We start from the raw sequence: 13,396 nt of genomic DNA on the forward strand, positions 1-13,396 counted from the left end.
TATGGTAACCACTAGCTGACATGGGCAGGATGTGACCTTAGTCTTGTGTATGAAAGCGGCATTTTGACCATTTGACTCTATTGCATAGTTAAACAATGTGGGGTAATCTTTAGGACAGCTGCAGGAACAATTGTTTTCCAGTGTTTTACCTATAGCTGGAATATAATGGTCAGCAAGAAAGCCAGAGCTGCTGTAATATATTCCTTGTGCACACAAAAGTTAAAGCAAAAAAGTAAGTCCTGACTCACTTTTACCTAACTCTGATAGGAAAACCAGCTGTTGGCTCTCCCCTTGTTCTTACTCCTCAGCTGTATATGTATTTTTTCACTTCCCCCACCATCAACTCTCCCATGCCCTGTGTGACTCTCTTAGTGTATGGGCCTCTTCCCGAATCAACTGCAATGCTCCTGCGGCAAACAGAGTCTGGGAAGCAGAGAGGGAATCTTTGTCTAAGCTGAGGCTGCAGCTGGGTGGAGGCCAATGTACAGAAATGCCTGTCTGGCCCCGTGCATCCTAACTGTAGGTCAAAAATGCACTGCACATAGAATAAGACTGAAATTCTGCACCCTTTCTTTTCAAGAAATACATCATGCTTGGTTTTAGTGATTCGTTTAACACATTGAAATAAAAAGAATGTGGAAAAATAGAGGCATATAATAACTTCATTAGCAGGTTAGAACCGGTTAGAACATGAAAGGTACTTTTTTGAGCTGAACAAATTCCACTGCAGCTGATAAATGTTTGTATAATCATAAAGAGAGGTGTTTTAGATGATAGGTTTACAGATTAGATACAATTTAGATTACAGTCTGCTCAGCACTAAATGACAGGAGATCCATTGAGTTGATTTAGCTCTCAGGTCAAGAGTTGTGATCTAAATGTAACACAGTATGAACCACATTTTGCTTCACAATTCAGCAGGCCTGCCCTAAAGTATGTGTATGTCAGCTAATCCACCGCTCCAGCTCCAACTCTTTGTGTAACCATGTTGATCAATAAAAGCCCCTTTAGACTGACATGACAGAGGACTGACTGCCACTGCTGGGGAATGTTTCACAGAGCTGTATTAGCAGACAAGGGGCTCCTGTTAGCTTTTCACAGGTCATTCCCAGCACTTTTTTTTCTTGAGCACCGATTGGCTCATGTACCTGTGCCAGTGGCTGTCTTTGTTACCCCATTATTAGCAGGGGTGTTTGCTCTGTGTTTTACAGTAAATCACCGTGGGAAGCCAGGGCTTTTGCCGTGGGTGTTGTTTGAAAGATTTCATGGCTTGTCTTGATGTTTTGCAATGTCTCCTGGGGACAAGCAGAGCTGATCCCCTTTGCTTTTTTGTCTCAGCCGTGTTACCCGACCCACAACTTTGCACCCCTCTTTCCTTCACTCCAGATATATTTTTTAGTACTAGTGCATGGATTGGTGCCAACTCAAATAGAGACCTGCTAGTGTGCCTTTTGTCTGCTTTGACACCGGCTGCAGCGGCGTTTTTCACCAGCAGCCAGCATACCGGCTCCTGGAAGCTCACAGACATACAGGCAGGCAGGCAGGCAGGCAGGCAGAGTCTAAACTGTTAGCCCAGGCTGCTCTGTTTGCACATGCCTGGCGTTGATAGGCATGTCACCATGGGAACGACTACGGAGCCAGGCCGTTGCTCGCCAATACTTGAAAAAAATGGAGATGATAAACTAGCAAAGTGTCAAGTGAGACACTACTATGAGAACTCTGTTCTGCTGCGCCTGGTTGTTGTTTTTGTTTTTTTGTTTGTTTTTTGACAGTTTTCATATTAGACTTTAAACAAGGCGTGTGGCTGGTGTTCACCTCCCTGCCTTTTCCAGATTGTGCAGGTCATTCTCAGTAACTCTGGAGAAGAGTTCTTCGTTTGGGTCCATCTGTAGAGCAGACGTGTGTGTGTGTGTGTGTGAAGAATGATGTCAGCATTAACTTCAGAAACAGGCCGTGTGACCCTTGACCTCAAGGAGACTGTGATAAGTGAATGCAACAGTACATCTGTTACAATTTAGCCTGTGACAAATAGATCTGAAGGATCAAAACAAATAGATTTGTTTCCTTTTATTATGAAATAAAATGAAAATAATGACAATAAGGACCCCATCATACATGTAGACACACACGTACTTTAACCTTCACGCTTTTTGGTCAGACATGGAGAAGGAAAAAGTATTAAATAAATAAAATCAATGGTTCTGTATTCTTTTATTAGGAGAAAATGATTGAAATGCACTGATTGATTTTTACATCTCTTAGTTCTTGATCAGATATGTTTAGTAGGCTAAATCAATGTTTGAAAAAGAGTCAGGATTGTGTGCACACTGTCAGTGTTTTATGCCACATTAACGTCAGTCTCTCTCCCTGAATTACAGAGGCATTTTCCTGGACACCATCCTGCCACGCTATGATGTGAATGGAGTACGACCACCAATTGGCCAGAGAACCAGGCTGAGCAAAGGGGATATCACACAGGCACGCAAACTCTACAAATGCTCCAGTAAGACTAAAATGACAAATCCTGTCTGCTGTGGGTTTTTCCTGCCTATTTCTTTGCATCTGTGTGCAACATGAGAGAGAGAGAGAGAGAGAGAGAGAGAGAGAGAGAGAGAGAGAGCTGTGGAAATAGCCACGCAGCTACTCTTGATGTGGTTCTTTGGCTACAACGTCCGACAATCCCGAGCTGGGAGGAGTGCAAAGACTACCCAGGGACAGGAAGTGTGTCACCACTCGTTCCCAGATAGACCCAAAGGAACAGCTGTGATTGAGGAAGAGAATGACGAAAAGGATGTTGGGAACAGGGCTCATGTCCACACATCACAGCTTGTACAACGTAAACTGTGAGACGATACTCTAAGGAGCGTTACGTAAGCCTTTCTTAACCACTCACTGTGTTTACGCTTTGCAGAGAGGAGAGAGAGGATATAATGCTGTTGGAGTAAACACAATTGATTACATTAACAGATGTACATTGTGACCAGTCTCTGCTGAATATATTTTGCTTCAGACAGTTTAATTACAGATCAGTCCAGGACAAACTGAGCTGCCAGCCTTATTTTAAAGCCTAATGAATATACATTGTGACCAGAGCTGGACCAGCCGGTGTGGTTTATACGATTAGGACCGGAAGTTTTAACCCTAAATGAATCGGCTCTTCCTTCACAAAATTCTCTGTCTCGTGAGAAAGAGTCTGACTGGATGTTCTGACTCACTTTGTGAGGGATGAGGTAGTGAGTCTCCACATGCTCTTGAGGAAAAAACCTCCGTAAAGCGCCACGGATCTCCCATTCATGCAGCATTCCTGTTATCGTCTGTCATCCCTGGTGTGAACCTAAGTGCTTGTTAAGGAGCTAGTAATTGGCAAATCTCTACCGAGCATTATTACACACAACTCTTTAGCTAGTTTTATTGCTACAGCACAATTGATGGAAGCAAAGAAAAGTCATGGGGAAATGTTTCCTTCCTGCTTCTGTCTTTAGACAGAAAAAACTGAAGATGCATAGTTCTCTTGATCACTTCCTCTAAGTCTTAATGAAACACATCTACCCCCACTTGGCATGCTTCTTCCTCAGATGTTTTTACGAGGCCGTGTTTTGTGTTTGGAATCAGTTCTCTCACACTTGCACGCTTAGTTTTCAGCCAGTCAACGTAAGGCAGTTTCTTTCACAGGTAACACGAACATAGTGCATAACATCCTCCAGAGGCCTTGTTTATTCATCGTGGGTTTATTTTTGTTTATTTTATCTTCAGAGGATGCTCACACTCTCATTTCTTTTGTGTGATCATCATCTGGAGAAGGTGGGGGGAGGGGGAGGGGGGGGGGGGTGAATGAGAGGGGTGTGAGGTGCAGGGTTGTGTGTGAACATTGTCAGCAGATGTGCCTTTGAACATGAAAGAGTTGTCCTTTACTTCACATTTGCTGTTATGATTCCAGCTCCAGTGTCTGTCCCTGCAGCGAGGTTTAAGGGGATTTACCTTAGAGCTGATGGCTAGAGAGCTTGAGTTGAGTGGCTTAGGTGTTATTCAGGCAGGAACAAGTTGACAGTGCATCATGCTCACAGCTCAGGCCTCACGTGTGGGTCTGTGTGCGTTTGTTTCTGTGCTCAGGATGTGGGGACAGTCTGCAGGACAGCAGCGGGAACTTCTCCTCGCCTGGATTTCCAAATGGTTACTCAGCGTACATGCACTGCATCTGGAGGATATCAGTCACACCGGGCGAGAAGGTACTGAATGGAAATGCCAGGTCAACTTTGAACCCTTTAAATCAAGACTCACAAAGTGCTTAGACCAAAGCAAGGTCTCAGTTACTTGATATGAATCAAGAGTCAGTGTTTTTTATTCTTTAGTTCACTGTATCAGTACCCACTTTGTCTTTTGCTTCTTAGATCATTCTGAACTTTACCTCCATGGATCTGTACCGGAGTCACCTATGTTGGTACGACCATGTAGAAATCAGAGACGGATACTGGAGGAAGGCTCCTCTAAAAGGTTGGTTTTTAAGGAGTTGTACCCAAACTGGGGCTCCAACTTACAATTCATGAAAATATAGCTTCATTAGATCATTTGATTGTAAAGATTTTAAATGTCTAAACATCTTATTTGTCTAGCCAAAATTCTATCAAATACTGTTTACTGCGATGGAAGAAAAGTAAAGCTAGAAAGTAGCTTGACTTGGTGTTGCAATTTGTTTTTGCACTATTGATACAAGGATGAACAGCAGTGGCAGCTAGACAAAGGTTTTTACATGTGTTTAAATATATAAAATATTGAGATTATTTACAGGAACTGTAGGGAAAAGCCACGTTTTTGATTAGTCCAGTTACAAAATACACCAGACACTTCCATTGGTTCCAGGTATTCATACTGACAAACATTGTATGAATAAACCAAACTTTAAATACTAAATTAAAGATGCTTATTGTCAATATAGTCTCTTTATATACCTCACAACTGCCTCACAGCTGAATTTGTTGTCTGTAAAGTAAAAAGCTGTGTAGAGAATGTTCACAGCTATCTCAGGTGTCATAATGAAAAAAATGTGCTTTTTATGTTTGTGTCCTCACCTGTGACCCAGGTCGTTTCTGTGGTGATAAGCTGCCTGAACCAATCATCTCCACCGACAGTCGGCTGTGGATTGAATTCCGCAGCAGTAGCAACTGGGTGGGAAAAGGATTCTCCGCCGTCTATGAGGGTAAGCACCCGTACTCCCGACCTCCCTGAACCCCGCTCCAGTATGTAGCTCAGCTGACTGAACGCATGGCCGCTCACACATCCAACAATGTGCCTAGAAGCTGCAGTAATATCCCCAGTTTATTGGCTCCCCTACTGCTGATGTGTGAGGTTTTTTTACACTGCATTAATTAGACTTTAGCCGGCCTTCACATTAAGCTCCATTGTTTCCAGACGGCGCGAAGGGTTGGTGTGTATGTTTGCGTGTGTTGGAGCTGATGGTGCAGGTATATCCGTTAATCCACCCTGCATTAATCAGAACAGTGAGCGTTTGGTTTCTTTCCAGGCATGTGCTGATGATATTACTATCAAGGGGAACTCAGTATTGTTTTTTTATTGTCACATGCAGCTATCTGTGGTGGGGAGGTGAAGAAAGACAATGGCCAGATCCAATCCCCCAACTACCCTGATGACTACAGGCCCAACAAAGTGTGCGTGTGGAAAGTAACTGTAGCTCAGGGCTACCATGTAGGACTTACCTTCCAGTCTTTTGAAGTACGTCACCTATCCTTCTTTAAATATTTTCATTCAAGTAATTCTTTGCTGTGTGAATATTACAACTTATTTGAAGATTTTGACTAATGTCCCTCTCTTATTTTCTCAGATTGAGAGACATGACAGTTGTGCCTATGACTACCTGGAGGTGCGCGATGGAAACTCTGAAAACAGTCCCCTGCTGGGCCGATTCTGTGGCTACGACAAGCCAGATGACATCAAAACCAGCTCCAACCAGCTGTGGATGAAATTCGTGTCAGATGGCTCGGTGAACAAGGCTGGCTTTGCTGCAAACTTCTTTAAAGGTCAGACATTAAGGGTCATAATCTTATTTTACGCGTTCCAGCAATCGGTCTGTCCGTTGTTTTCTTTTGAATATTACAGCAGTTAACATTTGTAACACATTATTGCACAGCCAGATTCTGTGCGACCCTTTTTGTCTGGCTCTGGGGATGTTTTGAAGAGTTTCTTTTGTACACCAGCAATCCAGGGGGGCCGGCGAACAGGGTCCTAACATATCTTTGTGTTTTCAGAGATGGATGAGTGCTCCAAGCCGGACAACGGTCGCTGTGAGCAACGTTGTGTCAACACACTGGGCAGCTACAAGTGTGCCTGTGACCCGGGCTATGAGCTGGCTGCTGACAAGCGCAGCTGCGAGGGTAAGGACAGGGAGACAAGTCACCAGCTCTACTCACCTTTTAATTTACACGCTAAAGCACTTTACAGTGTTACTCATCCAGAAACAATAAGCTCAGTCATTCCATAAAGCCTACTGTGATGTCTGCGCTGGCTGATCACTGTCTTTTAAAGATTTGGGACAAACAATGCAAGCATTATTTTTAGCTCAAATTACATGTTGTTTCAGACCTGACAATAAGTAAACAAGCTGCAGAATATCTGGTTGACCACTTAACCACCGTCCACCCCCTCTAGAGGAAGTCGGCTGTCACTACAGCTTTATGTCTGACAGAATTCAATTTATTAAGTAGCTTCAGTTGAAAACAAAGAGAGCACAAATTAAAGAGCATCTAAGTATTTCTATTAAACAAATTACACAACAATTAAAAAAAGAAAGGATGGATACTATCTGTCAGATGTGTGATCAAATATATTGTCATATCCAACAACCCCCCAGGGGTGACAAATCAGCTTTACAGAGAACATTTTCAATTCAACAATCTTAAAATATGCTCTACTTTCATATTAATATTCTGTCAACTGTCAAATATAAAAAATGTTGCATTAAAGTATAAGGAAACCTGTTTTTAAATAGAGATACAGAAAAAATATGTATTAGTTGTGTTTCTATTGCATGTAAAAAAAAGGGAGCAGCATATTCTGGGGATAGTGCAAACACAAACAAACAAAGAAGCTACTATTTAAGGATAATTATATCTGCATTAATACACAGTGAGAAAGATTATATGTGAAACTGGTATATCTGTAGTTCGTGTGTATTGCTCTTCAAATAACCATTGAAACGTACATTTTTTACTTTGCAACATTTGGCCACATTTAATAACTTTAAATCCATGTGTCAACAAAACATGTATGCAGTTGGTTAAACAATGATTCACTGAAATATTGGCAGAAAATAGCAATGTACTGAAATGGGCGACACTAGTTTGTTCATCGTGTTGTGTTGCATAACTGTTGCAGAGCTTTTGTGAGTTGTCACACGCAGGTCAAGCACTAATCCCGATTAATTCAGGACACAGGAGGATACATCACAGGGGCTTTTGTTTTAGCTGTATGGTTTATGACATAAATGCATTTGGAGAACATCCTGTGGAGACATACGGTGATAAGCTGTTTTCTCTTTTCTGCACATCTGCATGTAACTACGAAGCTAACTATTACTTGTCTCTTCCCATGTTGTGTGTTCTGTCCAGCTGCCTGTGGAGGTTTCATCACCAAGCTGAACGGGTCCATTACCAGCCCCGGTTGGCCCAGAGAGTACCCCCCAAACAAGAACTGCATCTGGCAGCTTGTCGCCCCAACACAGTATCGCATAACTCTGCTCTTTGACGTCTTCGAGACTGAGGGCAATGATGTGAGCACTGGGGTTATTTTGAATCGGCGCGGGGTGGGTTTGTTCTGTGTTATCTCTCTGTCATTGCACAACTTCATAGCAAACAAAGCCTTAGTCTCCTCCAAGTGTTTTATTATTAAAACCAAATACACTGCCTCTTCACACGCTCTGTTTCTCTGCACAGGTTTGTAAGTACGACTATGTGGAGGTTCGCAGCGGGCTATCAGCCGATTCAAGATTACATGGGAAGTTCTGTGGGGCGGAGAAACCCGAAGCTATCACCTCCCAGTACAACAACATGCGCATTGAGTTTAAATCAGACAATACCGTGTCCAAGAAAGGCTTTAAAGCACAATTCTTCTCAGGTGAGTCTCCTAACAGTCCTCCTTAATGCATCACGTCTTCTCTTTAAGTCACTCAAGCTGCCATCAGGCGTTTTTCAAAGGAAAACAGTCACCAAGGTTGTGTCCTCTGTGCTCCCGCAGACAAAGATGAGTGCTCCAAGGAGAACGGAGGCTGTCAACACGAGTGTGTCAACACCTTTGGAAGCTACAGCTGTCAGTGCAGGAGCGGCTTTGTGCTGCATGAGAACAAACACGACTGCAAAGAAGGTACCTGACCTCAGATTCTTGTCACTTTAGTAGAGTTGCACATTTTTTCATACTCTTCACTTTTTTTGTAGCCTGAGTAGGTATTAAGTAGACTTACTGTTTGAACGCAATCAAATTGCACAATACAGATATATGTGATGACTGAAGGATGTCTTTTTACAGCCGGCTGTGATCATACTGTGAATAGCGTGAGTGGAACCATTACCAGCCCAAACTGGCCGGACAGATATCCCAGCAAGAAGGCCTGCACCTGGGCCCTCACCACCACTCCAGGCCACCGCATTAAAATCGTATGTGTCACTTCCTCCTGCTCTCTGTATACTTTCTTTGGTCAGTCATTTCTTTATTTGTATTTGTACCATTATGTAACAAAACTCCACTGAGCTGTTATCAGAAGCTGCTACAGAACAATGATGTGTGGCTCCCCCTTCTGTTTTTATTTGTATTCATGTCCAATATGTCACTGACAGTAAGAAACCTATTTTAAAACTTCACCTTTTTTTTCGCCTTTAGGTAGACATTCTTTTTCTATAAATAAAACTTATCACAGTCTAAAAAATGCCACTGATTCAAAGTTGAAATTCTGTTCCAACACTTTTTTTTAACAAGCCTCTTTGCCCATCGTCCTCTTTAACTACAGGCCTTTAACGAGATCGACATGGAGGCCCACCTGGAGTGTGCGTATGACCACATAGAGATTTATGACGGGCGAGATGGAAAATCTCCAAGTCTGGGTCGCTTCTGTGGAACCAAGAAGCCCCCACCCATCACGTCGACTGCAAACAAGCTGTTCGTTCGCTTCTTCTCTGATAACTCTGTGCAAAAGAAAGGCTTCGAGGCTTCCCATTCTGCAGGTAAGAATAGACACTATTAGAGCAGTGCTCAATTTTTCCTCTTGCTAAATGAAAAACCTAATAGTAGCCAAGAAGACAGAAGACAGTAAAACCTTGAAACCTTCATGTTTTGGGGGCATCAAGTTGATTTCAGGTTAGTTATTGACAAATCAGACTCCACAGCGGTGTCTGGACTGAACACATGCAAGTTTAGTTTTGCTTACATTTCACCACCCTTTCTGAGAATGATTATGACTCATATTTAACAACAGAGCGTGATTTAGACTCCTTTGTATCTGGATGACTGTGAAAACCACAAATGAGCCAGAGACCAATACGCACAGCAGCTGTACTCAACCCTTGTACAAAATGACTCAGCTCAACTTTTCTGCTCACAGAGTGCGGTGGTCACCTGAAGGCTGAAGTCAAAACCAAGGACCTGTTCTCCCACGCCCAGTTTGGGGACAATAACTACCCCGGAGCCTCTGACTGTCAGTGGGTGATATCTGCTGAGAAGGGCTATGGGGTGGAGCTCATCTTCCAGACCTTTGAGATTGAGGAGGAGGCGGATTGTGGCTATGACTACATGGAGCTCTTCGATGGCGCCGACACCAAGTCCCCTCGGCTGGGACGCTATTGTGGCTCGGGGGTAAGAGCATTTCTCTCTGACAAAAACAGCTGACCTCCCAGCACTTTTTCTGCTGTTTTACAGTAAAAGTAACAACGAGGGATTTCTGAGAATTACTAGAGAAACTTTGGCGGGGGTTTGTGAACTGCCCTGGGCTTTTGACTCACTCCGACTTTAATCGCTTTGTTAAAGTTGGGGTTTTCCTCCGGGTTTGGGAGTGTGGCTGTGGAGGCGCTTGTAAGTCGACTCACTTGCTTCGCTCCCTGGGTGCTGATAGCCTATCAGAGCCTCCGGCATTGGGCTGTAACTGCGAATTAAGCAGCCAATGCTAAGGCTGCAGCCCAAGTCTGGAACAATGACACCAGCAGGGAATAGAAACACAAGTTTCCTCAGGTCAGAGAACAGCTTGATCTCATTTACACACTTCAATAATAAGCTTGGGCTTTTCACTCACGCCTGTTCACTTGAATCGTTTGCTGGAGGGGATATAACACCCTCAGAACCCCCTGGGAGCTGCTTCTCAATCAAGTTTCTTTTTATAAAACAGGTCGAAATAAACTGACACAATTCAGTCAAAAGTAGTTGAAAGCTAATTATAGTGAGAGAAGGCTTACTTTAGCCCAGGGGCTTTTCTCTGTTTAATAGTAGACTACACATTGTTCTACAATCCAGTTTAAAGTGCATTTCCCCATTCCTAATAAACCAAGACCTATTAGCTGTTGTATATACATAATTCATGTTGAATGACACCAGTCTGGTGTTTTACTCTTGGTTGCACAGGCTCGTGATGCAGTGCTTTCTGATAGTCACAGAGCAGCTGCCTGAGCACCTCAACCAGCTAATTAATTTCCAGTATAATGTCTGAATTAATATTCATGTGATAACACTCTTCTGACAAACAGCCAGGTGCAGTGTTGCATAGCTTTGGGGCTCACATAAAGCAGTTAATTCTCTTTTTGTTTCACTGGAAACAGTTTGGCGACTCTTTACTCGTGGCAGCAGAAATATGTGATGTGTTGTGCTGTATATGGTTTTGTTCAGGGAAGAAGTAAGCTCTGTGCTCAGGTGCACCTGGAACTAATCATCAGACTGTATGTTATCCTCACTTCAATAGAAGCTAAAGCCTTATTTTCAATAAAGCTACAAAGGGCCAGTCCCAGTCCTAGGTCCCTTAGATGGCCCCTGTCTTTCACAGAACTGGCAATCCTCTGCAGTCAGAAGCCATTGGTCATGGTCGCTGATTTGACTTCAGGTTCAGCATGTGACACGTCTTTAGTTTGAATTGAAGTGCAGTCAAAGAAGCAGAAAGCAGCAGCACAAATGAATCTGTTGCTTTGTGTCTCCTCACAGCCTCCAGAGGAGATCTACTCGGCTGGTGACTCCATTGTGATCAAGTTCCGCTCTGACGATACAATCAACAAGAAAGGATTTCACGTCCGCTACACCAGCACCAAGTTCCAGGACACACTGCACTCACGCAAGTGACCAGCGGGGGCCGGAAGGGGCCGCGCGGGGCAAAGGGGCAAACGTAGGGGCCCCCAGGGGAGGCGCCAGCCCGACGCTCGGAAACCTTCGGCCACCAAGATGAATCAGACACGACAGAACAGCCGCAAGACCACCAACCGCACCTCAGCTCCTAGGGGATCTAGCTCCCCCCGCAGACTGTGAGGAGTAAAGCCATTCTGCAGTACACCTTGATTTTACCTTTCTATGGTTAGGGTTGGGGTGGGAGGAGGAACGTCCGCTTTAGGCGAGAGAGTTAATTGACCAAGTCCCCTCCAGATCTTTTTTTGTTTGTTTCTTTATTTTTTAACATGCCTCCTAATAAGAGGCACAAAGGAAAACAGTGGATTCTCAGGACCTGTAGGAAGGCAGGCATCAGCTGGACAGATCCCTGCTTTTGTCGGGCCAGCCCACCACATCCGGGGGGTGGGGGGGGAGAGGAAGAGGAGTATGGGAAGGTCTCCTGCTCTCCTCTCCTCTCCTCTCACTTTTACTCCTTTGGTTCAAGGATTCCTATCTGTAAGAGGATAAGAAGGACTTGACTTGAGATTCTGATACTGTATGTCAGTCAATTGCATGTAATTACAAGGAGAGAAGGAAAACTGTACAGTGACAACACCAGCATTTGTAATTGGCATTGTCCTGGCAACCAGTGGCAAGATTCTCGTTGTTACCATTAACAAGGAAATTAAGGAAGCAGTTATCTTATTAAAGGACTAATAAATGAATTGTGGTCCATGTCTTCTGGTTGGTAATTGCTCGCCTGACGACTGGCTTTTACTGTACCTCCATGTAAAAAGAAATGTGTATGATCTTTCAAAGGGAACATGTGCTTTTCATAGCTCAAACCAGTTAGCACTTTATAGTGAATTGTTCCAAAATCATGAGCTTATGAGTTTTTGTGAAATGCAATGCCAGTTCACTTATTTTTAAATGCATTTTATCTCTCTTATTCTTCATTGTTTTTTATTTCTCCATTTAGTCCCTCAGGCATACTTGAACATTGTGTGTGCCCTGCAACATGGGGTAATAAAGATATGACTTATGTTTCAGTGTTGAGTTACAGTTCTGATGTAAAATAATTTCTCTCCAGAGAAACTGCCTTTTCATGGTACAATGAAGTATTTCTCAAGAACCAAATGAGCCTGGTTATTTATTGTTAAAAGAAATGACATATATAATGTAAAGGTGGAAAGGTACTGTTGAAATTAACCCTATAATTGCATTCTAACGTGTAGCCATTGGTCTATGTTGAATATACTGTGTTGCACACTCGTTCCTTTCCTTCGTTTATTTCTCACTCAGCATGATGATGAGGATAATGTGCGGCAGGGCAGCAGTCTGACACATCTGTCTGATGTCTGACCTTTTCTTCGTATTATTAACAGTGGTCCTCTAACGTGACATTTCAGTTAGAGCTTGTCCTGCTCTGCACTCGCTGAGCTGCCGTGGAGTGCAGTCAAGGTCATGCGAAGAGGCGGAGTAACACACAGCTGAGGACAGAAAAACTTTCAGAGGATTATTCTTTCACCCAGGAAACATAACAAACATCTATAAATACCCCCTCACTTGTGTTATTTTTGATTCACTATTTATAGATTGAGCTTGTCATTTCAGGTATGAAAGCTTTTCTTTTTCCATCCTGCTGGATATTCATTACCTTACATGCAACCTCGCTCAACCTCAATCATTATTCCATTAAGTTGTTGCTTTTTAGAGCAGAACAGTGTTGATGCACAAAATCTACGCTACTGGCAAAATTTAAATGGATGACTTTTTTTGAAGGCAGCTAACGATAAATAAAACTCAGATAAAACAACATCAGGATTCTCTGGGTGAGACACAGATTTCACATTGATAAATATTCCTGAACGGTGCTTTCTTTTTGAATCTGTTGTTATTCCCTAATTGAATTCCACATCTTTTTTTTAATTATACAATTAGTCATAAATAATTTAGCCATTTTGTATTAGTTTATAGATATCAAATTGAAATGTGTCTTTACTGCATCTCTAATGTGACATGTATTATAGCCAGAAACAAAAGGAAGAGGCCACACATT

The 13,396-nt window shown here is 43.0% G+C and overlaps 1 protein-coding gene across 1 annotated transcript in view; it reads left to right on the plus strand.

Moving 5' to 3' along the window:
* Window positions 1-12,381, plus strand: part of bmp1a (bone morphogenetic protein 1a) — a 28,244-nt gene extending 15,863 nt beyond the window's left edge. Inside the window, exons 7-20 of the mRNA XM_020657123.3 lie at window positions 2,379-2,503; window positions 4,111-4,226; window positions 4,389-4,491; window positions 5,078-5,194; window positions 5,582-5,727; window positions 5,837-6,032; window positions 6,261-6,386; window positions 7,620-7,780; window positions 7,944-8,124; window positions 8,245-8,370; window positions 8,533-8,660; window positions 9,011-9,224; window positions 9,602-9,852; window positions 11,182-12,381. Of these exons, the coding sequence (XP_020512779.1) occupies window positions 2,379-2,503; window positions 4,111-4,226; window positions 4,389-4,491; window positions 5,078-5,194; window positions 5,582-5,727; window positions 5,837-6,032; window positions 6,261-6,386; window positions 7,620-7,780; window positions 7,944-8,124; window positions 8,245-8,370; window positions 8,533-8,660; window positions 9,011-9,224; window positions 9,602-9,852; window positions 11,182-11,316 (2,125 nt within the window). The 3' untranslated portion in view covers window positions 11,317-12,381. The remainder of the gene's footprint in view (window positions 1-2,378; window positions 2,504-4,110; window positions 4,227-4,388; window positions 4,492-5,077; window positions 5,195-5,581; window positions 5,728-5,836; window positions 6,033-6,260; window positions 6,387-7,619; window positions 7,781-7,943; window positions 8,125-8,244; window positions 8,371-8,532; window positions 8,661-9,010; window positions 9,225-9,601; window positions 9,853-11,181) is intronic.
* The last annotated feature ends 1,015 nt before the right edge of the window (window positions 12,382-13,396 follow it).

The sequence above is a fragment of the Labrus bergylta genome, chromosome 2, assembly GCF_963930695.1.
Source record: "Labrus bergylta chromosome 2, fLabBer1.1, whole genome shotgun sequence".
Lineage (NCBI taxonomy): Eukaryota > Metazoa > Chordata > Actinopteri > Labriformes > Labridae > Labrus > Labrus bergylta.